We start from the raw sequence: 27,580 nt of genomic DNA on the forward strand, positions 1-27,580 counted from the left end.
ACTGGGGTTTCTCCTTCCCTGAAGGATTTGGGGCAGTTACCTCATAGAGAGCCTGCTGCACAGCTGCCTCTTCAGCGGAGAGCACGGAGGTGTTCAGCATCTCCTCCATGTTGTTCAAACACCGGCTGATTGCCAGAAGCAGCTCAAACAACTTTCTGTCCAAATTGGAAGAGACTTCCTCTGCCACATTATCCTGGGTAAATGCAAGCCAGTTTTCAGTACTTTCACCTGAGGCATGGCTAAGATTCATTCACGTAAATAAGGTTAGAGGTCTGCTCAGCTAACACTAGAATGGAATTAATGAAATACTGAGGGATAGACTTGGATACATGCATGTAACATTCAGAGCTGTCAAGGGCAAAGCTGAGACAATGACCCTTTATGTACTGGCCAATGGCTGTGCTCTTACAAGTCTCTAATCTCAGGCATGAGCACAAGAAGTTTGTCTTGTCAGCTCCCATCCTGCTTTATAGAGTTTGAGGATTTTTACCCACACTAGCAAACTTCTGGACTCAGGTAGAAGTGTCATAGTGGAGAACTTGGAGTGTTTCCTTTCAAAATCCTCAACCTATTTCTACATTACAGTCCATACCCAACACAAAAGCTCACTACAGTGAATGCCATGTGCAATAATAGGATTACTGGCTGTTTCCCAGTATCCAAACAGTGTCCTGGGTCTAGAATCCCTGGGGGTTTTGCAATGCTTAGGACATGCCATTTTTACCTGTGCATGCACCACATTTGCTTCCTGGCTTAGGTCTCCCAGCTGGACAGTGTAAGTTTTCAGCTCTTCCACAGTTGGGGTTCCTGCCCCTGAGAATGTGCCTCGAGGCAGCACGTTCATCTTCGTTGTGATCTAACATTTGGAAAAAGAACATTGCAATTAGAAGAGCTCACATGAAGAGAGGCTATGGGCAACACAATAACACTGCTGTCAAAAAGCATTAAAAGATTCGAGGCACTGCTATAAAGCACCTGGATAGCAGGGTTCTCTTTTCACTGGCAGAAGTTGGGCAAGCTATGCCTTGATGGGAGCTTGACTAAAAAATGAGCCTCTGATTCCCAGCTTTATGGGCTACAGCTGAAGTTTGGGTTATGGCAACCCTACTGCCCACTGCAGGGTAAGTCTTGCCTGAAGAAGAGCTGACATTCATCCTTTTACATGTCTGACATTCTTCCACGTACTGCAGAAATTTCAGAGAACAGAAAATCTAATAATTCTAATTTAGTATTTAGAACAAAACTGTTAATAACAGGAATGATAGTTTTATCCAAGCAGTCTGTTCAGAACACACAGCTCAAACTCTGTTTTTTGATGTGTGAGAATGAGAGAACACAACGGTGAATGGCAGAACAAAATTTAAGCCAGAGATTTGCTCTGACCAAAATGTTCTCACTCGTGGGAACTGAGATTTCACCCACATCCACAGGAACCAGCTGTGAGCTTGCTGGATCACTACCTCAGTGCTCTTGGAAGAAGTAAGCAGATAATATCTACTCTGAAAATTAACCACAGGGATTCACCTAAGTGCTCCCACACTGTGCTCAGCAGTCACTACTTCAGAGACATGATTTACCTCAAAGTAAAATTAAAAGACAATTATGAAAACACTGTGCAGTAACAATCTCATCTGGAGAACCCTTGCACAGATTTCAGTTATCTGATGGAGAGCCATGCTACTATGAGACAGAAGGATACACTAATTGCTATCTACACTATCAGAGTGTTTTATGGAACTTAAACAAACCTGAGGTTCCACAAGTTGGCAGAGAGGAGATTTCATCTTTGATGAGAGTTCCTGTTGTAAATATTGCCATTTATTACCCACTTGATCCTTTGGAGCTAAGGTGGCATCAGCCTGCTTGCTCTTTGAGTCAGATTCTCCATTGCTGTATTGAGAAAACATTGTTAGAATGACAATTACTGAAGCAGAGTAAAACTAGGTTTCTTGTATAAGATTAGTTTCTCTTGCTCCTGCCTCAAAAGCAAAGTGAAGCCAAGTGCATGTATGATAATTAATCCAAGCTTTGATAAACTTGGACTTACCCCTCTGCATTAAATATGCCAGGGGCCTGCTGGCAGCCTCCACCTCTGAAATGACAACCTGGGGAGCACAGTCCTGTAGGAAGTGCTGGTTCTATGCTGGAAGGTGCCAGATCCCAATGTCCCCTTTCTCAAAGCTGCTGCCTTTACACTGGCTGGGTGTGCCTGTGCATTTGTACAGCCATGGCTGTGAACAGAGGGACCCAACCTGCCTACAGATAGGCCTGATTTAGCTCATGGCAGGTGTCAGTCATGTCTGCTAGCAAGATCCTAAACTCTGGAGTCAGATCAGTATCACAGAAGCTGTCACATAAATAAGCCTCCATTTCTCTGGACTACTGAAGCCCCAAGCTTCTGCCATTTTTCTTTTAAAGGCACACAGAACCAAAGAACAGAATCAGAGGTGCCACTTCAGCAAGTTTAGGTAGTTTTACATCACTGAATCTGGTAAATGATTGTGTTATTCTGTACCTGGATTCTGATTTTGGAGTCATGCTGTCCTCAAGCTGTGGCTGCATTTTTTCCACACATGACTCAATAAAGTCAATGAGGCTTTTCTGCTCAGCTGCTTTTAACTTCAGGTCCTGTGCACAGAGAATAGCATGAACAGTTACGTGAACTGTAATAATCTGAAGTGATGATTGGGCTTTTTCAATCACATTTTATGTGAAATCATTTAGCAAAGAAAAAAAGACTACATCTGTCAGAATAAAATGCAGTTTATGTATAAACATGAATCTACAGAACAAACCATTTTCTGCAAACATGCATTTTTATGGAATACATTTCTACCTGAGCTAAAGTTTTAAAAGCAAAACCCAACCAGAAACAAATTACATACAGAAACTTAAACACCACTGACTGCAATCCTTACATAAAGAAACAGGCAAGGGAGGATGGGGATTTGCTCAAATATGAGTTTGAGTTCCATTAGTTAAAAGGAGAGTGTTGAGTGAAAAGTGAGCAATTCTAGCACCTCAAGCTGGACCATTTTCTCCAGCTCTTTTCCAATAGCATGAAAAAGGCAAAAGTTAATTTACAGTTAGCAAAATAGAAGTAATTTGCAGAGCACAGAACATTACAAGATTTTTATACTGTGTTAACAACCACCTAAAAGTCATAGTGAGTTAGCCCATGGGAGTATGTTCACAAAACTTTAGTTTTAAACTTGCCTTCAATAACAATATCAGTGTACAGATTCAGATTTCATGATACATCAGTGTTTTAAAGCTAGGACTCTTGCCTTGTTTCACAGTGATTCAGATGGCATCACCCACCCCTCCAATCTCCTAGCTTTATATTACTAAAACTTTTGGACAAGGGATTTTAGGGGTGAGACCTTTCTCCATCCTGACAAACTCCCCAAATCCTGGAGGAGATGGGCAGCTGAAACCAACCCTTGACAGAGTTGATCCCACAGAGGAAACTGCAGCAGGTGTAAGAGCAGCTTCCCCCATCCCACAGGGGACATGGAGCAGCCCAGCCCCTGGATGGGAGGAGAATTCATTACCTGTGGCTGCTGCAGCCCATTGTGCCAAGGCTGCTGGGCAAGGGGCAGCTGGGATGTGCTGAAACCATCAGAGTGCAGGATCTCCAGGGGCTCTGGGTCCATCCTCTCCCTGCCAGGAACCTGTAAAGAGACACCCATTGTGGGAAGGCTTCTGGACTTGACAAGAGAGCAGAACCCCACAGGTGCAGCCTGGGGAAAGGGCAAAAGTTGCCTTGGACTTACCACACACAGAATCAGCAGCACATGAAACACAACTGCTGCTTTTGCAAAGATTTTTGTCCAGCTGAATTTATTGAAAGTTTTAGCATCCTAACCATTCTAACCTTCTGCCAAGGTCCTCACATGTCTCCTCCAATAATTACTTCCCTTTCTTTGCTTTTCCTGCTAGCAGATTAGGTGATACTAACCCTCCCTTCTTTTTGTTTGGCCAAAATATAGGCATGTGCAATTTATGCTTATAAATTTGGTCACACACCTGGATTTTCATTCTGTCTGTGTTCACAGAGTATTTCAACACAAGCCTTTACCAGTGCTAATTCAGACCAAAGGGACTGTGGCTGCTCTTAAGCAAACACATCAGGTGGGCTTCTCTGATCCCTCACACAACAGAGGGAATAAGCTCTGAAGCCAGGAGTTACCATCTCATCCACTGGGAAACTCAGCAAAGACTGTGCAGCTGTGGTGCAGGAGAGCTGAAAGAATCACTGCATTTAAACATTCTTCAAAGAGAAAATGACTAAAAGGTCGCTCTGCTTTGATACAGATAAACATCATGGACTTTTTGAGGCATTTAAAACCAAACCAAACCCTAAGTCCTTTTCCTGTACTCTTAGCAGAATGCTGACCTCTGTCACTGAGCACTTAAAGCAGAAAAGATGCTGTTCAGAGACTCATTAAAAATCCACTACTTGTTGTAAACTACAAGTAATTCTACAGCACTGTAAAGCAGAATAATGGCAACTCTGACATTTCTCCCTTCCTTGCTTCACATAGTGAGTTCTAGCTGTTCTTCTGCAACCACAGACCAATAATGCACCAGGACTCTCAACTCTTGCCCTGCACAACATTCACATGCTTTACCTGCTCTTCACTGTGCTTGTCTTGAAGCATCATCTGGACATTTTCCAAATTGCGCTTCACCTCCTTCAGCTTCAAGGAAAGAGCCTCTGTCTTTTGTTGGTAGTCTGCACTATCTCCACAATCTTCCAGTAGAGAAAGGACCTTTTGTTCAATCTCTGATAACCTCACCTAGAAGGGACAGCAGATAATTACTCATTCTCAGAAGTGCAACCCTCCTTTTCTGACAACATTCTGAAGTCAATGCTCACACCTCCCCTGTCTGAAGAGAAGAGAAACATGCAGGGAAAAAGAGAAATAGCTGCAGTGTAGTCTTTTTATCCTGGACAATTACATGAATTTTACACAGAGTTAGTCAAAACTATTTCAAACAAGAGCATCTGCAGGAGGTTATGTTAACTCAGGTATCAAGTAATAAAAGAGGAGAGCAGAAATGACAGACTCCATTTGAATGCAACCAAGAAGACAACACACCTCAGCAGGGGAGAAAGAGGCAATGCACACACAGCTCACACTACTCTTTGGGAGGAATGATGCTGAACTACAACACATAGGAATGTTTCCATGTGACAGCCAGGCCATTGTAAACTGTTGGGATCTGATTTTTGATCCAAGCTGCTGTGAATCAAAGTGCATCCCTGCATACTTTAAACTCACATTCTTAAGGTGAGCATGGAGAAAGGTAGCATGACTCAACTGCAAAGTAATCAACTGCAATAAATTAATTGCTTTACATCATACACCCTTATCTAGAGACTGTTTCTATTCCATTCTGTGTGTATTTTTCTGTGTGGATCTTGACTAGAGAACCTTCTTCCCCTGCCCAAGCTCACGTACTAACATTGAGCCTGATTGTTTGAAGCTGACAGGAATTCAGCCTGATTGTTTTCACCAGCTGGAGCTGCCCCAGTGTAGCCTATACTGACAGGAACCCTGAATGGGATCCAGACACAGCCAGCTGCTTAAAAGCACTCAGGATCCTAATTCCCACAGAGTTCAGCACCTGAGCACTTGGCTGCATCACAGCCTAAACCCAAAGGCACTCCAATTAAAAACAACCACCCAAAACAACAACAAAACAGCTGGTGATGTCTCCCAGTAATTTAAAATGGGAACATTTTGGTATTGTGAGTGAAATTTGTTGCTCTAGGTAGGCTCAGTGCCTGAAGCCAACTGGCACACACCAGACTGGCACCACAGGGAGCCTCAACCCTGTTTTAATCTGCACATGCTGCATGCCAGGGCTCCCTCCCACCCAGCCCCTCGTGCCAGTCCTGTTTTCCTCCTCCCATTTTCACCAACAGGTACCACCCACTCCTTTTGTTCTGCTGCCATGGGGGCAAGAGGCTGCCCTAGGTGCACAGCAGTAGGTACAAATATCACCACTGCTCACTGAGGGCAGGGGGAAAGCCACTATTTTTCTGTGCTGGTAGTTTATGGAAAAAACTGAAAAAAAAACTTAGCAGTGTGGAAGGTTTCTCAGACCAGTCTTTTAAATCATTCTGACAAGCAGAAAGTGAAAATGTCAAAAGAAAAAAGGCTCTTTTGTTTCTAGATGATTTACTATGATCAGGACCAACGAAAAATTGCCTTTTAATAGAGGACTCAAACTATACTCAGCCATGGTTTTGGAAATAATCCAAATCAAGCTGAAGGTTTACATATACTCCAGAATTCTACCTAAATCCCCTGGATGCATAGAGATCCCAACGCTAAAACCAGATATTTTAACCAAACCCTGGCAAAGCTGAAGCCAAGCAGTCAGTCACCTGCTCTGTGCAGAGGGTGAGGGAGCTGCTGAAGGAGGAGAGAGGAGCAGGCACAGTGTCCTGCAGACACAGCCCAGGGAGGGGGATGGCAGCAGCAGTGTCACCTCCTTACCTGGCAATCAGCAAGCTGTGGCTCCACCATCTGCTGCCTTTGGGGGGTCTGAGGGGCTGAGCCCAGGGCCATTCTAGTTTTGGCTAGCCATTGTTCCAGCTCTGCCACCTGGGCCTGGCACACCAGGAGGATGGATTCTGGCTCAGGCCTCCCTCCATCCAGCGCTGTCTGCGAGCCCAGCGCGGCGTGGGGCACTGGAGGCGGCTGCTGGCTCTGGAGAAAAGCACATCAAAGCAGCCTGGTGAGCCACCTGGTTTTGTAATCTCCCTCCCCTCCCCTTAGCACTGAGAGATGATTAACTTCCACGTTCACAGAGTGTGGAAACAACAAACCCCAAAACAACTCCGTCGCTGCGTTCCCAGCCTTGCGGGATTGGTGGGGCGGGGGGAACCACAAACCAAGAAGGAAAGAAGGGAAACTCAGCAGGCAGGTGATCCAAGATCTGGTGTAACAGGTTTCCAGGCAGCAATTTGCATCTGCAGGGATCTACCTGAGCACAGCAGCTACACCTGAGCACACAGGGAGTGATGAGTCACCATTAACCTGTTCTCCCCTGAGGAGAGATGTTTTTCTGTGGGAGTTACACACAAAAGCAATGCAGTTGGAAGCTGCAAAACAAGCTCTTGGACAACACTTACAAGCTACTTGTGTGTGTTCAGTTCCAACAATTAAATATGCTTTACTTGGGTTCTAGATCATACAATTAAAAAATGGTGTATTTTTAAGGTGTATTTTCTTGTGCAATTCTTCTTTAACACACTCCTTGAAGAAGCAATATCACATTGCACATGTCCATAACAAAAGTCCAAAGTACTTGGAGATAAAAGAGCAGTGACTTGGAAGGCTGCACAGGTCTGTATATGCCTCCACATATGCAAATATTGGTACTCAGGAAGTAAATGAAGCAACACTACAAGAACAGAATGCTCTCCTGGCTCCAGAGCACACATTCAGGCAACTGAGATGGCCAGTGCTAGTGCACAAGCTTCATATTAAAATGAGATTTGGCAGGGAAAAAAAGAGAGCCAAAATGCATTGTTCCAACTATCAGTGTCATCACAGAATGACAGAACAGTTTGGCTAGGAAGGAGCCTTTAATGGTCATCTAGTTCCAATCATCCTGCCACAGGGTACTGGAAAAAATCTCTTTACTGAAAGGGTTGTCAGGCATTGGAACAGGCTGCCCAGGGAAGTGGTGGAACCAGCATCCCTGAAGTGTTCAAAAAATGTGAGACTTAGAGATATGGTTTAGTGCTGAGCATGGTGGTGCTGGGTTAATGGCTGGACTCTGTGATCCTGGAGGTCTCTTCCAACTTTAACAACTCCAGGACTCTGTGATCCCAAAAGCTGAAGCTGCTCTGCCACCACACTGCTGCTCCTGGCCTTCCTGGAGCACTCATGTCTGCAGACACTCTTCTCTGAGCCTTTGCATGTCTTCCACAACGCAGCAACACATGTCAAGCTCCTCAATTCCTCCTGTAACTGCCATTTAAAAATTCCATGGCTGATGTATGTTTACATCACTCAAACTCCTCCATTCATGCCTATATGAATGACAGCAGATTCCTTGCTGAAAATGCTCCCTTTTTTCACTAGAAAATTGCACTTTCAAGGAGCAATTGAAAGTTTATCACCCAGAGCCAACAGGAAGAGGCCCACAAAGGGTTGCAGGTATCCCACCACATCATACTGCAGCAAACTCCAGCAGCAAAACCACAATGGACCAGTGCCTCTGCCCACTAGGGAGGTCACACAACTCACTCAGGAGGTCACCTTGGTCAGGCCTGCAAACTCACCACAGCCAGACTGCCATCGCCTGTGGCAGGACCTTCAGGGCCCTCCAAAGTTTGCAGAGATGTTTCTTCACCATGTTTGCTGTGTGATTCAGTTAAAACATCCTCATCCTGGAGAGAGAGAGGCAATAGTGGAAATATTTCTTATCTTCCATACAGATGTGCAGTAGTGGAGAGGTGGCACTGTGGGACACGGTTTAGTGGCGGACCTGCAGTTTTTGGTTTATGGTTGGACTTGATCTTAAAGGTCTTTTCCAACCTAAATGGCTTTCTGATTCTATGTTCCACTGCCTTGTTGTGCTAGAGAAGGCTGAAAGACCAGCAACCACTCAACCAACTATGGTCCTGGTCCAAAAATATTCACAGAGAGCAGTTTTGTTATGCCTGAGGCACTGATGTACAGAAACAAACAACTGCAGCTGTCACAACATTACTGAGGCACCATGAAGAGCAGAACAGAATGGCACCAAAACTGTACCTGGTTGGCTGTTCCAGACACTGATTTTCTCATGTACAAAGAGAACCTCTTCCACAAATAACCCCCCACATTTTTAGAGCCTTTTCAGGAATCAGTGGAACAAGTTGCTGGTACTAAATGTGCATTTCTGCCCTTGGGGGTTTTGTGAAGTTCAAAGGAATTAGAATCACTAAATCATTTAGATTGGAAAAAATGCTTAAGGTCACTGAGTCCAACCAGTATGTACAACAGAAAAAGAGATTTGAAATGGCAAGATTTAGTGTGAGATGGAAGATATGAATTTGGCCACCTTGTCCTGCATTCCTACACTTCTCTTGCAGTGCAGGCTTCAGCAATACTTAGGACTTGTGCAGATCTTTTCCACAAAGATGAGTTCCCACCTCCACAGAGAGAAACCCGAGTGCATTACCTGAACAATGCCATCTGACAAGGTACCAGAAGACCAGGAGGTTGCACTGTCTTCCTTAAGCCTTTCATCATCTCCTTCTGAAGGCCAAAATCTTGCATCTTTCTCTGTGGCTGTACTTCCCTTTGAAAGCAGTAATAGCTCAGCTTTAGCTTCTGACCAGGAAGCTCAGATATTCCTCCAGGCAATGTAAAGCACTGCAAACATCTAATAACACTTTGCTCTATTTCTGCCTTGTTTATCTATCCATATTTGTGTTTCCCAATTCCCACCTCTCTTCTGCTGCAAGCTGAATGGCAGCTGGATGACACAGATAATGTTCTCTAGAGACTGCAGAATATTCTCATTTTTTACAATATTAAAAAAAAAAAACCCCAAACAAACCAACAACCACCAAACCAAGAAGACACTATCTATCCTTCTCCTGTTCTGTCCATTAAGAAGTCCTACATGTAAAGAAAATTGCACCAGTGAAGGTGCAGAGTGAGAAACCCTGAAACTGGAGTGCTTGGATCAATAGTGAGGCACAAGCTCTCCAGGCTGTTTGGACTTCTTTGCTTTGTCTTGCCATGGGTTTTTTTCCCAAAAGCAATTAGCTTTGCCCCTCTGCAGTTCACCTGGGCATTTAGACCCCTCAGATTCAGAGCAACCAGTAGGGCAGTGTCTCCCAATGCACCAGAAGTCTCTTCTATCCAAACTTCTCTCCCAATAGTCTAATCTCACCCTTTTTCCTTATGTTTAAACATACAAATAAATTCTGTTGTTCATGTTTTGGCATTTCAGAGGCTAATTCTTTCTGAAATCCACCTCTGACATCTATACTCCGCTGGTATTTAAGGCCATATTTTGCCTTTAACACTTCCACAAATGGGGAATTAGCAAATAGGCAATCCCACCAAAAGCAGGATCACACCTCACAGAACAAGGTGCTGTGTAACACTGGCACTGGAATATTGGTACACTGGCTTGAGCGCAATTCCTTTGTATCCTGGAGTGATATTTTAAGTTGTTCTGAAATATTTCAGATTTTCACATTTTTCATAATTTCTGCTTTACCAAAATCTTCTATCTTACATACACAGCTGTATATTTATATATATATATATATATGATTCTTCATCTAAGGAAGGCAGAAGAGATATCACTCCTCTTTTTTTCAACTACAAAAACACACACAGAGAGACAACCCAATTAATCATGACAAGAACAGCAAAAGCCTCTTCACTTCTGCCTGTAAACCAAAACAAATTTACCACTTGAGATCCACTTTTGGAGAAGCACAGAACATCTGGCAACCTACATTAAAGTGACTGAAAGCTGCAGGTTCTAAGCACCTCTGAAAATTGGGATTTGATGCTGTTAGGTTTCAACAGCACAGCTACAATAGGGACAAATTTCATTTTGTCCCATGAAAATAATTTATTGAAAATCCCAGGACAACCGGTTATCAACAAAACTACACATGGAGCACTTTGCTGATGATTGATGCAAACTTCATGTTGAAAATGAAAAATGCTAAGAGGCTCACCTCTCTCCTTCTCCTCACCCTCAGTCCTGAACACAAAGGGGAGGAGAGACAATATTGATTCACAGGGGCAGGGGTGCTCCTCTCTCACATGCCACTCCTCCAGGAGCAGGAAGGATTATTTACCTCCCCTCTTTGGCCCTCGGGTGAGTGATCACTTACCTGCTGAGGAGAAACCTCAGTCCCAATCAGGTCACTCTGGGCCAATACAGAGGCTGGAGGTTCATCTGCTGCTTCAGGCACTTCTTGCTGTAGGCACTGGTGAAGCTCAGACATGGAATTCTTCATCCTGGTAAGGAAATCTTCCTTTCTTTGGCACAGCTTTATGATTTCTTCTTTTACAGCTTCCATTTCTCCCTAAGGAGCAACAACACCTGTAAGCATCCATTTTTCTCATTTAACCAAACAGCAATGTAACAGATGACACCAGGGATGCATCTTACTGGTACTGGGGCTATTTCCCCCTTTTCCTTTTTCTGGGCTTTGGGACAGTTCCCCATTGTCACTGCAGGAGATGTCCAGGTACATGCAAACCAGCAGCAACAGATCCAGCTCAGGACAGCCCTTGCCACTTGTGAAGCAGAAGTTGGCAGTGTGGAAGGAAATGTGGCAGGCTGGAACAAATTCTAACTAGGTCCTGCATATCCATGAGAACAGCAGCTTCCTCCAGGACCAAGGGAATGCAGATGGGTTACATTGCTCTGTGTGTCACAGCAGGTGATGTTACTTCCAAACACCTTCCCTGGCAGCCTGAACACTTGGGAAAGCCCTGAGGAGGGCAAAGCCAGCAAATGAGGGTGGCTCAGGGCTCAGTCTTTGCTGAAGATGGCCCAAAGGAAACAAACCATTTGGTGGGTGTTGGGGATGTGGCCAGGGCCAAAATTATCCCATATCTTTGAATGTGATACTGGGAGAAATAAATGCACCCCAACAAAGCTTAAGGAAAATATTTAATGTTCTGCAAAGACTCAACAATAACCCGAGTAACTGCATTAACAGAGGGGGAAATAAATCTTTCTTGTCTCCTTCCTGGCCATGACTACTGCTCCAGCCAGTGTTCTGCCCTTAGAGTTTTCTCCAGGGCTTTCCTCACCACCCAGCCTCCAGGTGAACCAAGAAATCCCAGCAAATAACAGAGTAAGACAGGACATGGAATGAATTGCCCTACTCCCTCCATTACTGAAAGTGCTAAAGCTCTTTAAAGCATTGTTACTTGCTCAGAAGAGTGAAACCTGGCTAAATATCCCTTTGCACACTGGGCTTAGTTGATCACAGCAAGCTTTGATGCCAGGCTTGAAGTGAGAACAGCCCTGGCTCCTGCTCTGTCATTAGTGATGTGATGCAGGTAATAATCTGTGGCAGATGAAAGCAGTGAGGCTGCTGCTCCTGTCTCCACTACAGCTTCTGTCAATAGCTCTGGGGTGGCAGCATGACAGGAAAGGTGGAGGGAAGAACGCCAGCAAATTTTCAAAGGACATGGGAACTCTGCTCTGACAATGCTTTCTTCCTTTTGTACACTCAAAACCACAAGATAAAATCATCCAAAGGTAAAGGAAAGAATGAAGTAACAGACATGCATGACAATTTGGCATGATTTTATGAATGTCCACTAGGAACAGTATATCTATTTATTTCACTGCAGGAGACTTGCCAGCATAGATTTGCCAGCTACTCTTTTGCAAACTTAATTAGCCATAACCTCCTCAGAAACCAACTCTTTCTTAAAATCACTTCTTTTTCTGAAATCCTCCAGGAAGATGGGCAATTCCACTGCCCACTTCTATTCATGCAATGCTGTATCTGCCAAGTTTTCTGCTAAAACAAGAACTATTAAACAAAATCCTACACTCAGAGACAAAAACAAGGAAGAATCAGGAAATGAGTCATGCTGAGCACTACATCAAGCCTCCAACATCCAACTAGCTGACAGCAGAGCAGCTATGTACTTAGGAGCCTAGTGAATGATTATAGTTATTAGGCAAGTACAATCTAAGTGTATTAACTTTACTGTGACTGACTGGAAAAAACTGAGCATTTCAGAGGCACTTTATAAATAGTTATTACATTTAATTAGTAATTTCCTGACTTCTGCAGTGCTATCCTTAAAACACATCTTATTTTTGCATTAAAAACATCAATTCATCCATTACAGAAACAGCTGACTGTAGAGAGAAAAGCAACACGTGTTTACCAGTGATGAAAACACACTGGGCCAGTGAGGACAAAGAAAGAAGTCTAATGAATCTAACCCTAACCAGAATCCCCAAAAGTAGCATTGCATGACCAGTCATCAGAGAGGGACTTGGTTCTCTCCTTAGGCACTATCCCAAGCTGCCACCTCAGGAAAATTAGCAGGATGCTGAGCACAAGTAAACTCTCAGTGCTGCATATTGTTTCATCAAAACAGTATCCAATTTTTCTTCCAAGTTGATATAGGCACAAATGACACACCAAAATCAGGAAGGAGTATACTATGAAAGATATACACCCAATTTGCAAAGTAATATTAATTGTAATTCATTGCATGGTCACACTATGGCATTCAATTGCCTGCTTGACTGTGGTGGAGAAGGGAAGCACACCCCTCTTTCTCAGAGCTCTGCACCATCATGATCAGTGTTAGGCAGGATAAGGAATGAAGGAATGAAACCCACCTCTGGACAAGGAGTCTTCTGAGCCTCTGGTTGATCTTCATGTGATATTTCACCCAAATTGTTCTTAAGGAGTTGTTTCAACTTTTCAATTTCTTGCTCACATTCTTCTGTTTTCTTTACAGTTTCCTGTGAAATAGCAATTTCCATAAATAATTTTGAAATAAGGAGTACATAAACAAGTCAGTAAGGAAACAAAGTTGAACTGAAGAGTACTGAAGCCTCCTTTGTACCTGCAGTTCTGTGTACTAGAATCTGTATTTGCTCTGCTAACTTTGCACAACCCCATCCCTCACTAAGTTTATTATTCACATGCTAAAGACAAACAAGCTGCTCTACCCACAAGATGAAGTATGGTGGAATATTCTGTCTAGGAGCTCCAGAGCAGAACTATGAATTTGGCTATTGAATGGAAATGGAGCAGATTTCACCACATCCATTACAACTTAGAAAAGGTTGTAAAAAAGAGAGAAATTAAAGGGTTTCACATCAAGTAGAAAGTCTGACTGGTTTTCACTGGTGCTCAAGTCTTTACTGCCAGCTAGTTCTGCAAAACCAAAAATGAAACTGCTCAAAATGAACTGTGCTGTATACCAGGCAAACACTGCAGCTCAGAGGATAACCCAACCACACTGCCTATTTGAATACTTCCAATAAAAATGATAAGCATTCCCAACATGTGAACTTCTTCTGTTTACATGGCTTATAGGAAAACACATTATATGTAAGAAACAGCCAAATTCACTTTTAGTCACTTGACAATGACAGCAAAATCTCATTGCCCCCCCAGGCTCTGCTGTCCATGCAGAAATGGGCAATCTCCCCACACACTCATATTTGTCAGCCACAGCCTGTCATGATGTCTCAGGTCATTAGGAAATTGTCACATCTACAAGTCAGAATATCTTGTGAAAACACTGAATATGCAGAGCACTTGGTGGCTCTGTGTTTCTGGACCTAGAGGCTGACAACCAAAGAACAACAAAGGGCTGTTCCTGAGGTGCCTGCAAAAGGTAATAAAGAAACAATGAAGTCAACAGGCTTGATCCTCCTGTGCTGCCAGCAGCACCTGAATGACCCAACAGGTCAAAGATCTCACTGCAAAGTGTTCACAGAGCAAAGAGTCTCTCCTATCAACAGCAACAGTGCCATTTCTTCAGTCACTTCTTCACAGCAGCACTCCCTCTCAAGAAAATGCAGGTTAATAAGGTTCTAAATAACCATTATTATTTTACAGGTGTTAAAAGTGAGAAGAGAAGAAACTATTTTCCTCACTTAAAAAAAAATAAAACCAATTTGAATGGGAAGATATTTGTGGCCTACAATCTTAGTGCCACAGGCAAGAATCAGAGAGGAAAGAAAAAGGAATAGGTCTTCTGCTCAGCTTTAATGAGAAAGTAAAAGAAGACCTCCTAAAAGAAGATTCTCTTACTCCTTCAATTTGATATGAATAGGACTGTTTAGTAATAAATTGAGTCCTACCTCAAATTTCCTAGACTAACTAAAGAGTCTGAATATTTTGTATACAGACTCCAATGTTTTGTATACAGACTCCAAACTTCTGTCATGGACCAATATGTGAATATAGTCACTTACCTGAAGATAATTAATTCGTTTCTGCCTTCTACTCAGGGAAAAGAAAATTTGATTCTATCCTTTATCCAATATAACAAATTATGCCATATATGTGAGATTGGATTTCTTCCTACAAGTTCTGCCTTTCTTTTGAGTTATTTCCTGGTTAACAGTTGCTCTTTACTTTTCATATCATGTTAACTCCCGAAGACCTACCCATGGAAAACGCCTACCTACTCACAAAGTATTTGTTTTGGAAGAGCTTACTGAAAATGAGACCAGTAAATCATCAGATATGCAAATAATACCACTTTCTTGCACTGAAAACCAGTAGAAGCAGATGTGGCTTCCAAATCTTCTTCCTGATGACGTTATTTAGGTGTGGAACTTAACAGGCCATAAAAAAAACCAGAGGGCAACATTCAACAGAGAACTAAGTCACTTAGATTCTGAAAATGCTCTGGGGCAGGAGTTTATGACAGGCTTTGTTTCTGACTTACTGTTTCAGGTGTTACAATGCAACTTAATTATACAAAAGGTGCAATATTCCATTGCCTCATCCATAGCAAAATATGGGCAAACTCATCCAAAGACTAATCCCCAGGGGGAAAAAATGTATATATTTGTACAGGAAGCTTGGCTCCCATTTGCTTTCCTCTCTAGCAGGATTCTCACCACCTTTTTAATGCAGCACTCAAAATGCCACGGTTTAATAGCTTTATCCTTTGTTACATCTTAGCTGGTGCTGCATTTGTATTGTAGTACTGCTGCTTTCAAGCCATTCAACTGCACTGGAAAATCTCTTTTGCACAGTTTGATACACTAGCTGCCAAGAACTGCAATTTTTCTAATCTGTTTTCTCACAAAGAAATTTCACTCAGCTACAGATTGTTGGGTGTCTACAAGATAAAGGCAAATGCTGAGCAAAAAAAGGTCACAGCTTTACAAAAAGGAGAAAAATCTAAAATTTGACCTAATATTGCACAAAAACCAGTTACAAGTGTCATTACAACAATTGATAAATGGAAAGCACCCTGTTTCTGATGCTTTTAAAGTGTTTTGAAAATTCTCCATTATTTGATCTGGTAACTCTGAAAAAGGTACATTTTACCACATCCATTTTTTGGACCTAAGAAATTATATGGACTAAAAAAATAAAAGAGACTGTAGGGATTATACAGATCTAATACAGTCACTGCTTTTTTCTGACTCCACTAGTCATGTGGCATGTTTGAGTTTTTCTCTTGTGTTCTGCTCTTAATTTCTCAAAGTGAAAATCAAAAATGAACATTCCTGTTTTAGCTGCCACTTGTCTGCCTGGCCTCTGAAATGCCCAGTTAGATGTTTTAAAGCATTCTGGTTTACCCTAATAGCTTAGGAAAACCAAATCAGCAAAGATAATGTAACATTTTTCTAGGTGCTCTCAGCATCCTGCCAAGAAATGGATGGGTCACACGAGAACTTCAATTCCTCGCTGCCGTGGGAACCTGTGCTACAAAACTCCACACTTCCTCCAGCCTGGGCACTGGAGCACGACCAGCTCCTGAATTAAAACTTCCCTGAGCTGGCACAACCACTCTGCTCAGTGAAGTGCTGCACAGAGACTCCCTCAGGTTTGGGGCTGTTCCACAACTCTCCCTGGCCCTGAGTTAACCCTCCCTGACCTGCCAGCATTGCCTTCTCCTGCTGCTGTTTCCCTTCTGTGTCCAAACCTGGCCTGGCCAGCAGCAGCTGCAAGATCCCATCACATGCTGGCCTGCCTCAAAACAGTGAATTAACCACAACACAGCTGTAGGGAATGTCCCATTTCCTGGCTCCCTGATTTGGATTAGTAGAAGACTTTCTGATGTTAGTAATTGCTGTCTAATGGCTGTCAACCAGAATTTCCATGGTCAAGGTGAGTTTCAGGAGTTGGTGAGTGCCTGCATCTAACACTGGACTTCAATCACCAGTGCAACACCTGAGCCTTCCTTCCTTCTACAGTATGTTGCCAGCTGTGACTGAATCGGAAATCTGAAATGTATGTCAAGACTATTCAGTGTGCTTTGTGGCAGGATCAAATGAAATAGGGAAAAAAAAAAGAAACCAGAACAAAAAAATTCCCAAAACTATTACACAGAAGACACAGCAGGTGTAGCTATATGGCTGCAAAAGCAATAGTGTTTAAAGATCAAAATTACTTTAAAAAAAGGTGGTACAGGTGACCACAGGAAAAAAAAATCAATTACCTCCAGTAGCTCATTCTGTTCCTTAGTAATTTTTTCTAATTTCTTCAGTTCTCTCAAGAGTTGTCTTGCTCTTTGGAAGACTGAGAAAGGTTGCATTTTCAGCCCTGGCAGCTGAAGAGCATCTTCATAGGACTGTATATGAACAATAGTTTTCTGCATGGGACCAACATGCTCAAGTATAACCTGTCAGGATAGAACAGAGATGATGGATGTGATATAAGAGTTAGAAAAATCAACACCATAAATTTATACTACACTAATGATAAGCAAAAGCTCTCTTTAGTGAGTTTCCCATTTAAGAAGGAAGAAAATTTAATCCCCATATGGGCCATTCATTTAAGAGCTGGACTCTATGATCCTTGTGAGTCCCTCACAACTGAGAATATTCTGTGATTCTTGTACTTGGAACAAATAAATGCAAATCCACATTGAGGTTGTCTCAAGCAAGACAAAGATATAAGTTACATTTACAATTCTGTTTTTTCTGTATATACAAAGTTTGCACAGTGACAAAAAAGGCTCACATTCAGATCAGTTGCTATTTACTAAGCAGCTCATTTCAAAGCAGAACATCACTGGCACTGAAGACAGTTAAAGTGGTGCAAATTCTTTGATGTCTCTCTAGGCAAATTCCGGTTTTTGCCTTTTGTCCAGCCAACCAGTCATTTTATGATGGTCCTAAAAACAGTCTTATCAACAGAGGTGAGACAATGAATCAAGATAGAAGTCAGCAAAAACCTCTGAAGATGGCTCTACTGTCAAGGACAGCATTTCCTATCACAATATTTGGAGTGAATGCACAGTTTACAACCACCTTGATCAGTCTGGGATGAACAGAAATGTGCAGTTTCATAGCACAATACATGTTTTATGTAAGACACAGTGATCAATTTACAGAAGACAAAATGGCAATAGCAGCTCAAAACTCCTTGGTTCTCCTTAAGAAATATGAAATCCTACTGGGACCTCATTCAGCAGGGAACTCCAGAAGAAAAAAAATAATATAAATACAAACCAGCTACAGAACTTTTAATTACTAACACTGTTGTTAAACTCCTTCTCAGGTAGGTTTTATTTTAAAATGCCCCAGAGATGCTTATTCTCTCATTCATAAGCCAAAAAATAATATAAATACAAACCACCTACAGAACTTTTAACTATTAACACTTTTGGTAAACTCCTTCTCAAACAGATTTTATTTTAAAATGCCCCAGTGGAAATAGAGATGCTTATTCTCTCATTCATAAGCAGACTGTATCAGGAACTTTTTGTACTATCCAGGCTTTGATTTACACTAAGGAAGTAGGTGAACATCACTTTCCAGAAGAAATATTACTTTAGTTTTTCCATGTAACGTAGTTATTACAAAGTTTTTCTCTGGGTAACCAAGCTGCACAGCTTTGCTGTGAGAGTTACACTGCTATAAGAGGTATGATGACATTTTTATTCCTCACCTGAAACTGAACCCATGCTTTTTGTATTTTAGGCAGATAACACTGTGGACTGGTGTGAATTAAAAGAATCATCTGCTAAATTTTGCCTCCATTTTTGGAAAAACAAAGCCTAATTTTCTAACTTCGGATTTCCATTTGGTGCCAAGTGGAGCGGTGTGCAGCAAGTGTCTCTTGAAAATCAGGCCACAAACTTCCCAAAAAAATGGATATCCTCAAATGTGGCAGGCACGCCTGAGTCTCTCAGCAGTCTCACCTCAGGGTTTACATTGATCAGGAAAAAAAGCCTAGATAGGAGTTTTCACAGACCTGTCCATGTTTAAGTTGGTCTTTAGGAGAAAATTCTAACAGATCTTCTGATGACAGGATTGTCTTCATTTCTGCAACGTCCTTCTCAAACACTTTCACATGAGATTCAATGGCATCCAGCTCCTAGATTTTGGGAACAAAGAGAATATTTGTAGATAGCCCAAACACCAAAGTCAACTTGCATTTCTGTCTTTCACTAAAATTAAAAAAAAAAATACTGAAAAATGAGTGCAGCATATGCAGGCTGTTAATGGATGCTATCAATCAAAAGGCTAGTTGTTATAAATTACTTTTAGTCATAACTTCTAAAGGAATTAAGTATTCAAGATCATCTGTTCTGTTTTAAACCCTGAATACAGAACTGAAAAATCCTTAAAAATTCACATTAGGAATTACCAGTAGTGAGAAGACATTTTTCCAGTGGTGATAGTTACCAGAATAGGAAAGAGCTATAAATACACTGGTGCAGCTTCCAGTAGGAAGAGACTTATGTCAGATGGGAAATGAACCCACAGACAGCAGTTTGTGAACTCTCACAGAGACAGTCACAGAGCAGATGAGGCTGGAAGGGACCTTGAAAGGCCTCTGCTACCCATCATCAAACCAGGGCACTCAGGGTCTGATCCTGTTGAGATTTGGTATCTCTTGAGGTGGGAATATTACCCCTGCTTGGTGCCCCTGATCTAGTGTTTGACCAACTTCACTACAAAAAAAAAATCAAATCCTTCCTAGTACATAGATGTAATTTCCTTTGTTACACTTGGGGTCTGTTACTGCTCATCTTTTTCCTGAACACTCCAAGAAGAGCCTGGCCCAATCCTGCCTGTCATCTCCCATCATGTAGCAGCAAACAGCAGCAATATCAACCTCTCACTCCCAAGCTTCTCTGGGCTGAACCAACCCAGGCTCCCATCCCAGGATTTCCTCCTACCTCCTGTGCTAATCCTAAACTTTACAGCTTAATTAGTTACCAAATGCCTTCTGATGGTTTGTTTACAAAAAATTAATTTCCTTGCTTGGCACACCTACCACAACCAGCACTACACCCTGTTTTCCATGCAGGTGATATAATCTGCATTTCCTAACATATGATGAAGCTCTGATAAAAAGGCACTTTTGGGTCACCCAGACTTACATCAGCCACATGCAGGATTTGTGGAAGAATCTCTGCAATCTCATGCTGTAAAGCTGCTACTTGAACATCTATTTCATTCAGCTGTTGCATTACACTGTCAGTTTCAAAGACTGGTGACAGCTCCTCCAGCTCCATGCAGATACCATGCAGAAGATTTTGCTTTTGCTCTGAGTCTTCCAAAGCCATCTGGAGACAAAACAGGAGTTAAGTTTGATACATCACTGCTGAACAGTGGTTATAGAGGTAAGGATTAGAAGGAACAAAATGCTGTAGAAAGTATCAGGCCAGTTGTGTGTGATGTGAAGTCTCTTTCCCTGCAATGAACTGGATGAACTGCAGTGAACACTGTCATGAAGAGCAGTGAGGGCTGCAAGAAATGATCCTTTTATCTGGGTGGTGTGTGAAGGAAAGGACTGAATGCATGTTTCCACTCTAATGCAAGCCCAGGGTGCAATTCCAAACCCACTGCTTTCACAGCCCAGGACAAACAAAACATTCCATTTCACAAGCACAGGAGACAATAAGCTTTTGCCACAAAAAACATTCATGGCTTTTGGAAATCACATTGTCCCCATTGTGGCTGCGTGCTTTTGTAACATATCAGCCAAGAATGGGCAGCTACTTCCTGTCAAGAATTCTTACTAGTCTTACTACAAAAATCTATGTTTAGAACAGCAGCTTTCTCACTTGGTCTAAGCCAAGGAGTGGATGCACAGAAAATTTTAAGTACAAAATTGCCAGAATTGGTTTTGGCACTGGCCCTGATCTTCCCTGTAATATTACAAACATTCAACTTTTGAAATTACCAATCAGAATTACCTTCAAGAAACAGTGAGCACAGCCTTCCAAACCACAACTCACTTCAAAGTTTCCATCTTACACACAGACATCAATAAACCAGCACTCTGTCTTTTTGGCTCACATACAATATAGAAAGAATCCTATATAAGCAGACAGTAAAAACTAACCCTAGCCACTCAGCAGAGTTACAGAAGACAATCACACATTTCTGGAACTTGTACAACAGTTCAGCACTTGCACAAGATAGGAGCGTCCACAAAAAATCATCTGTATTTCATGAGTCTCAAAAATAACTATTTTTCTCTTAAAGGATTTACTGAAAATGGTAAATTACTTATGTCAATAACAATTAAGAATAGAAAACTGCATCTGTACAGAACAAGTGCCAACAGGAGCATTTATCTGCATCAACTCTTACCTGGAGCTCATCAGTATGCTTGTGTAAGCTTTTTGCAGAGTCGTGCTGAGCATCAGCTCTTAGCAAACTGTTGGTGCTTTCTATCCAATCTTTCACATCCTTCAAGTGCTCCTCATATTCTTCCATCTTGTTGGTGGCCTAGGAAATGACAGAATTTTACAGCCAGTCACACATCAATTGTTTCATTGTATAAGATAAATACATCTATGAACAAGACTAAAAGAAAATAGGATGCATTTGCATCATGGTCAGTTAAATTAGCATGGTGAAATAAAAACCATTTTTCTGAAACAGTTTCATGATTTCAGGCTATCCCCTCTCACCAAAGTAATTTTGGTGCTTGCATGTTTACATTTCATGGAGGCATTGTCACAATTTATACGGCAATGGCACCTTAACTGACAGCCCATTAGCAGAGTGAGACAGCCACCCAGGGGCAAGAATTCCCCATAAAAACCCCTCAATCATGGCTTGAGCCAGTCCTTTGGGCTAGCCACTCCAGAAACACCAGCTACAATCAGCCTTGCCACAGCAGGCTGGTGACTCCACTCATTTGACAGCCTCTGATGATGCTTCATGCAAAGCCCTCAGCCTGTTTTTTGATAGGATTGGATTTTTAAAAGCTGTTCCACTTGCAGGTACCTTGTTGAGAATGGCAGTTCTGCGCTCAGCACGCTGGGAGACCTGCTGGTACTGCTGCAGGGGGGCCACCAGGATGTCCATCAGCTCCTGGGCATGGCAGGAATTCTGCTCCACTATGTCCTGCACTTCTGCATCCAGCTCATTGAGCTTGTAATGCCACAGGTCCAGCATATCCCAGATTTGCTGCATGTGGAGAGAAGGGAAATGAAATAGAATGTCAGGCTCAAAGATAACAGCAGCATTATTTGTTCTGCATGTGGGACATGAATTGCAAAGGTTTCAGAACTGACATGATGAGAACACTTTGCATCTACTGGTGTGATTCACAGTTGAAAAAAACATGGATTTTCCTGTGAGAAAGAATTGATAAATATTCACCAGTTAAATGCTTGCTTGTACTTCTCCTTTTACAGACATAAAATGAATGGAAGACCACTTTATGCCAAACTAGGCTCTGTAAAAACAATCAAAAATCTTTTAACACCCACAGATTATTTTTTGGCAAGATTACCTTCTGAACTTCTTTGGCTTTTGCAATGTTTTCACTCTTCTGTTGTAACATCTTTTCAATAGCTTGAAGGCCATTGTTAATAGTTTCTGCTTTTCTTTTCAGCACATACTGAGGAGAGTTCTGCAGGATTTCAGAGCTAACCTGACAGAGCAAAGAGAAAACAACGGGGGAGATTACAAAGATCTGCTTGTTTCTGTGCACCACCTTACCAAAAATATTCCAATTCTTTTTGTCTCTCTTGACAAGTCAGTTAAAAACACTTGCAGAGAGAAGCATTAACATAAGCAGGTTCAACATCTACATGTTGTTCACTAATTTGTTCTCATTAAGAAATGCCTGGCTCAGAAAAGCAGTCCCTGAGGAAAGAAGCACTGCAGCTCCCTGGGTGCTTTGCTTCACCCTGCTCTCATCTCTGACAGAGGCTGCTCATGCTGCATGGTGGGAAGGGTCACATTTGGATTTGTGCTGTAAGAAAGCCAGAATGACACCTTCATGTCTCAGCTGACAGCTGTGACTTCCATGTAACAAATAAGGGAATATCCAAGTGCATCTATGCACAGCCAATTTCTCAATATGAACTTGGAGATTTATCACCAAAATAGAAAGGTCTGAGGAACTTAATTTCACTCTGCAGGACTCCACAGAAATGAAAAATTGGTGCACTGGAGGGCCTGATTTTCTGTGGAAAGAGAAAAACTCTCAAAGCTGCAGTTGAGTAATTGCCTGAGCACAGGACTGAGCAGCACAGCATAAGCTACCAGGTTACTAGGGACTAGATGAAGTGCAGGGAGTGAGAAAAGTCCTTCATCTTGCCCAAAAGTGACATCTTTTCTCACTAAACCCTGCTAGCTGCCAGGGTCAGCCAAGCACCAGGAAATCATTAAATTGTGGTAAATTCTTTGTGTGCTGCAGCCCTAGGATTTATGGGGAAATGCACACTGAACAGTTTCATGCTGCCTTGATGCCAGAGATTTTTTATTTAATAGTTATTTTAGTTTGAAGCTCCTAGTACTGAAATCCTTGTTGTGGAATGAGGAAATAAGACCATTTTTAGTTAATACATTATCCACGCATTTCTTAATTTTATCAAGATCATTTATAGGTTCCAACACAACCTCTCTAAAAAGTATGCAGAGTACAATGTTGTATTGATAAAATTTCATTAGTCAAAATAACTATATACAGAAGGAACTAGAGGGCTCCTCTTAAATATTCCTGCTTAAACCACAAAACCTGTGAAATCAGTCTGCACTTAGTGCCTAAGACTTTTTGCAAAAAGGAATTCAGGCTGTAATCACTGAACACTTGACCATTACCACTATCCTGGAATATATCAAACATGGAAAATTGTCTGTAGTTTTAGTGCCAGCTTCCAAAACAAGAGAGAATCATGTATGAGTGATGTGACACAGCTGAAAATGAGTAAACAGATCAAGCTCTGACTTCATCTATTTCTTCAGGATAAAAACACTCCATCTGTCAATGCTCTGGTTATCAGCAAAGCAGGGCTTTATTTCAATACTTCTTACTGACATAAAATTTATTATTTATGGCATCAAATATACAATTTATTTTCATTTTTTGGTTTGCAGATTTAGAAGAAAGCAGAATGACATTAAAATATGAAAACTCAATTTAACACACGCTGGTATCTCCTAATATGTTACTGAACTGACCTCCAGTTCCACCATGATTTTTTTTGTTTCCTAAATACATTTTGAAAAATTCCAAGGTAGTTTATAATGTTTTCCAATACCTAAATATGAAAAGCAAACATTATCTAGCTTCCAGAACGAGTTCTTTCACTTCAACAGGTAATGTGTGCTTTGGGATAACCTTTTATATCTTGGTAAATGAAACAGTAAACAACAAAAAAACCCCAAAGCATAAATACTGTTTTACTTTCCTTCTCTTCTTTCCTCCCAGTTGTTGGTTCTGAAAAGTCTAGCCTCATTTTGAAACAGAAACCATAAAGTTAACCAAATTAGAACTCATAAGCTTTAGTCAATATGCTGCTTAATATTTTACGTAAGACAAAATGAGTAATTTAATAGACACTAAAAAGTAACTGGATTTCAAAAGTGTTTTATTAAACTTTCAAATCATATCAAATTAACTGAGATTTAACCTTAAAAATTAGGATTGAACATTATTATTTCTGAAATATGAGAACTGAAAGGGTTTTTTCATTTTTAAAATAACACCAATGAGTAAGTAACAATGATGGTAATTGTATCAGGCTAAAAATTTGACCCCAAACTGAGAGTATTTTGCTTAATTTTGCTTTCTGCTAACTCCTTATATCCCTTGCAGATAGAATATATTGCAAAAGCCTGATGCAATGGGATTCAGTTATTTAAATTCCTTGATTTTAAAGGAAGGTGATCATATTCTCAGAGGTGGTAAAAAGAACCATGTCATGATACCCTACCACATGTGCAAATTGCCTTTTAAAAAAAAATCCTGTTTCAAAGTCCTTTTTTAACCTAGTTCTGAAAATATTTCCTCATTTAAGCTACGCAAACTTTGCAATCGACTTTTGATTGCTAGTTCCCAGTTTAAGAATCAGATTGGACAGAAGACAACATCCATACAATATTAAAAGTCATTGCTAAAGATTCTGTCATGTCCATTTTTAATAAAAAAAAAATTATATTGATGTTGCTTACCATAAGATTATTCTAAGAAGAGACCTCAACATGAGGAATGATTTATACATTGCAAATAGATGAATATGAAAACCACATCAACAGTTACCTTCTCTTCCAGGTCGTGCAATACTTTCTTGCAGTCCTCCAGCTGTGTTTCGATCTCTGCAGGGACTATTGTGTACATTTCAGAGTACTTGATCCGAAGTTTCTCCATGATATCCTCCAGAGCTTCTCTCTCTCTGCCAATCACACTCTGAAGCTCCTATAAAATTAGGAGTAACTTCAGCAGTTTTACCCAGTTTTTACTGAGTGCATCTGTGTATATGTACATATATATGTGTATACACACACATATGTAATATGTTTTGTATTTCCTACCATGATTATGGTTTGGAAAAATTGGGTTTGAGATATCAAACCTGATTTGATTACCTCTGCAAGCAGGTAAACTCTAAGCAATACTGACTCATTTAATCAAATGATGCTTTTCAATCTGTAAGAATTAATTAAACCCGATACTGCTCCATGCTGGGGAAGTGACGCACTGATGTTCATTGACAGCCACAGCAAAGGGACCATCTGAAGAGCTCCTATGATTAAATGTTAACCTTTGTGCTTTCCCTTTTGTCAAAAGTGCATTTTTCCCTTTCAAAAAGTCTAATAGGCAACGTCCATCCCTTCATTATTATAAACAACACAAAGGCCACAAAAAGCAACAGGTTTCAGGCTGAAGTGTCTGCTTTCAGGCAATTATGCAGAGCAGCACAGCAGGCTCCTCTCAAAACAGTAGTTTCCAGTTCTGCACAAAGAATGTAGGTTTTATGAGATAAAAGAAACTTGAACAACTGTCTACAGCCTGTGGCCTAGAAATAAAATCCAAGCTAAGTCCTCCTGGAGGAAGAATGAAGAAATTCGTTTGTTTGGAAGGTTTTCTAGAGTTTCAAGTTGGAATGTTCTGTTTGCTGGCTTTATGGTTCCTTTCCCTCATGCTCAGCTGTTTGAGAAACTCAAACGTCAACTCAAGTTATTGGGAAAAATTATCCAAACCTCCTACCAGGCAATGAAAGACACTAAAATTAACTGCCTTTGCTTTTTCAATCAGGAGTAATGGTAATCCACTAATTCATAGTCTACACTTGGAATCTTTTCCTTCATACAAATGCAACAGACAGAAGAAATACGTCACTGAGATTGATTAATTTCCTGTCACCCCATAACAACTGGGTCTGATATTAAAAAACCCAAACCCTCAAAACCATGAAACAGCTGTGTGCCTCACTGTCTCAGGGAGAAAGCTGCTGTTGTCAAATGGCCCAATTAAGATTGTGCCAAATTTATGGGAGTTCACAGATTCCCTGACCTGAACTGAAAAGAATCAGTTACAACTCTTGTCTCCAAAACAAAGCATGTCCCTGCAAACTGGTTTCTGTGTATTACTGCACGTTCACATTTCACAGATTATTTAGCTGGAAAGCAGATACCTATCAAAACTGTCCCAATTTTTTTTTCCTAAGGGAAGAGACAATAACACTTCTCCCTTTTCATCTGTGTGGGTGAATTTAAAACTTTTGCCAAGCTAAATCAGGTTTGTCATCTCAAAATGAAATGGATATTTCCACTCAATAGGTGCAGTGGAGTCCTGACTAATGCTATGAATTTCATAGGAACTAGATTTTCTTTGGAAGTAAGGGACGAAATTGCCCTGCAGATTTTGGCTCACTGGTGTCTGGACTATGAAAAATTAATGAATTCTTCAATCCTTTCAGCTCAATCTTCTCAAAAGGAACAGGCCTGCTGCGACATCCTGCTAAAAAGAGATCATTTGATGGGACTGCTGCTAGCATTTACTTGTTCCATTGCTGTCAGAAACAGGTACAAGGTCTTAACTCACTTTTGGGTGAGTTTTAGGTGCTTGGAGTAGCAAAGTTTGGATGTGAGGGAAAAGAGCGGCCATAAAGCCCCTGCAGTAGGAAAATTTCCTTCTGGACACAATTAACTCAGTAAAAAAGCAGACACAACTCTAAATTCTAATTCTAAATAATTTTATACAGAAAACCAGCCAATTTTGACAAATCCAAGGTCCCACCACAGCAATGCTGGCTCATGAATTTAGAGCTGTTACCAACCTCCAGCTGTTCTGCCTTTCCATCAGCATCCTGCAGTAACACAGATGCAGCATTTTGTAATGCATTTGTTACAGCACTTATTTCTTCAGTGACCTTGTTCCTCTCTTGAATCTCAGCTTTCACAGAATCTTTATGGTCTTGAGCTTTTTTGTACAACCTATGCAAGATGACCAGAAAGAATACATTGTTTTAGACTCTAAGTAGGAGCAAAGAGCACACTTAATACAGATATTATGTAGGTATATATCCAGAATCACATTTGTCTGTAATTTAGGAGGTTTTTCTGCTATTAAATCTATGAGTTTTATGTCACTTTATCTCAGTTTCTTTAAAGTGAGTCCTCAGATAGTGCTATTTGGTAAAGCAAA

General features: G+C 41.2%; 1 protein-coding gene across 1 annotated transcript in view; it reads right to left on the reverse strand.

Annotated features, from left to right (window-relative positions):
• SYNE2 (spectrin repeat containing nuclear envelope protein 2) overlaps positions 1 to 27,580 on the reverse strand; it is a 158,116-nt gene that overhangs the window by 65,897 nt on the left and 64,639 nt on the right. Inside the window, 20 exon segments of the mRNA XM_031066314.1 lie at positions 41 to 193; positions 725 to 856; positions 1,749 to 1,890; positions 2,516 to 2,628; positions 3,555 to 3,674; positions 4,635 to 4,802; positions 6,513 to 6,725; positions 8,309 to 8,416; positions 9,193 to 9,323; positions 10,286 to 10,349; positions 10,877 to 11,071; positions 13,369 to 13,494; positions 17,169 to 17,351; positions 18,929 to 19,051; positions 20,064 to 20,249; positions 21,283 to 21,420; positions 21,925 to 22,107; positions 22,436 to 22,576; positions 25,193 to 25,348; positions 27,213 to 27,369. Coding sequence (XP_030922174.1) covers positions 41 to 193; positions 725 to 856; positions 1,749 to 1,890; positions 2,516 to 2,628; positions 3,555 to 3,674; positions 4,635 to 4,802; positions 6,513 to 6,725; positions 8,309 to 8,416; positions 9,193 to 9,323; positions 10,286 to 10,349; positions 10,877 to 11,071; positions 13,369 to 13,494; positions 17,169 to 17,351; positions 18,929 to 19,051; positions 20,064 to 20,249; positions 21,283 to 21,420; positions 21,925 to 22,107; positions 22,436 to 22,576; positions 25,193 to 25,348; positions 27,213 to 27,369 — 2,932 coding nt within the window.

This window comes from Geospiza fortis, unplaced genomic scaffold, assembly GCF_000277835.1.
Source record: "Geospiza fortis unplaced genomic scaffold, GeoFor_1.0 scaffold23, whole genome shotgun sequence".
NCBI classification, from domain to species: Eukaryota; Metazoa; Chordata; class Aves; order Passeriformes; family Thraupidae; genus Geospiza; species Geospiza fortis.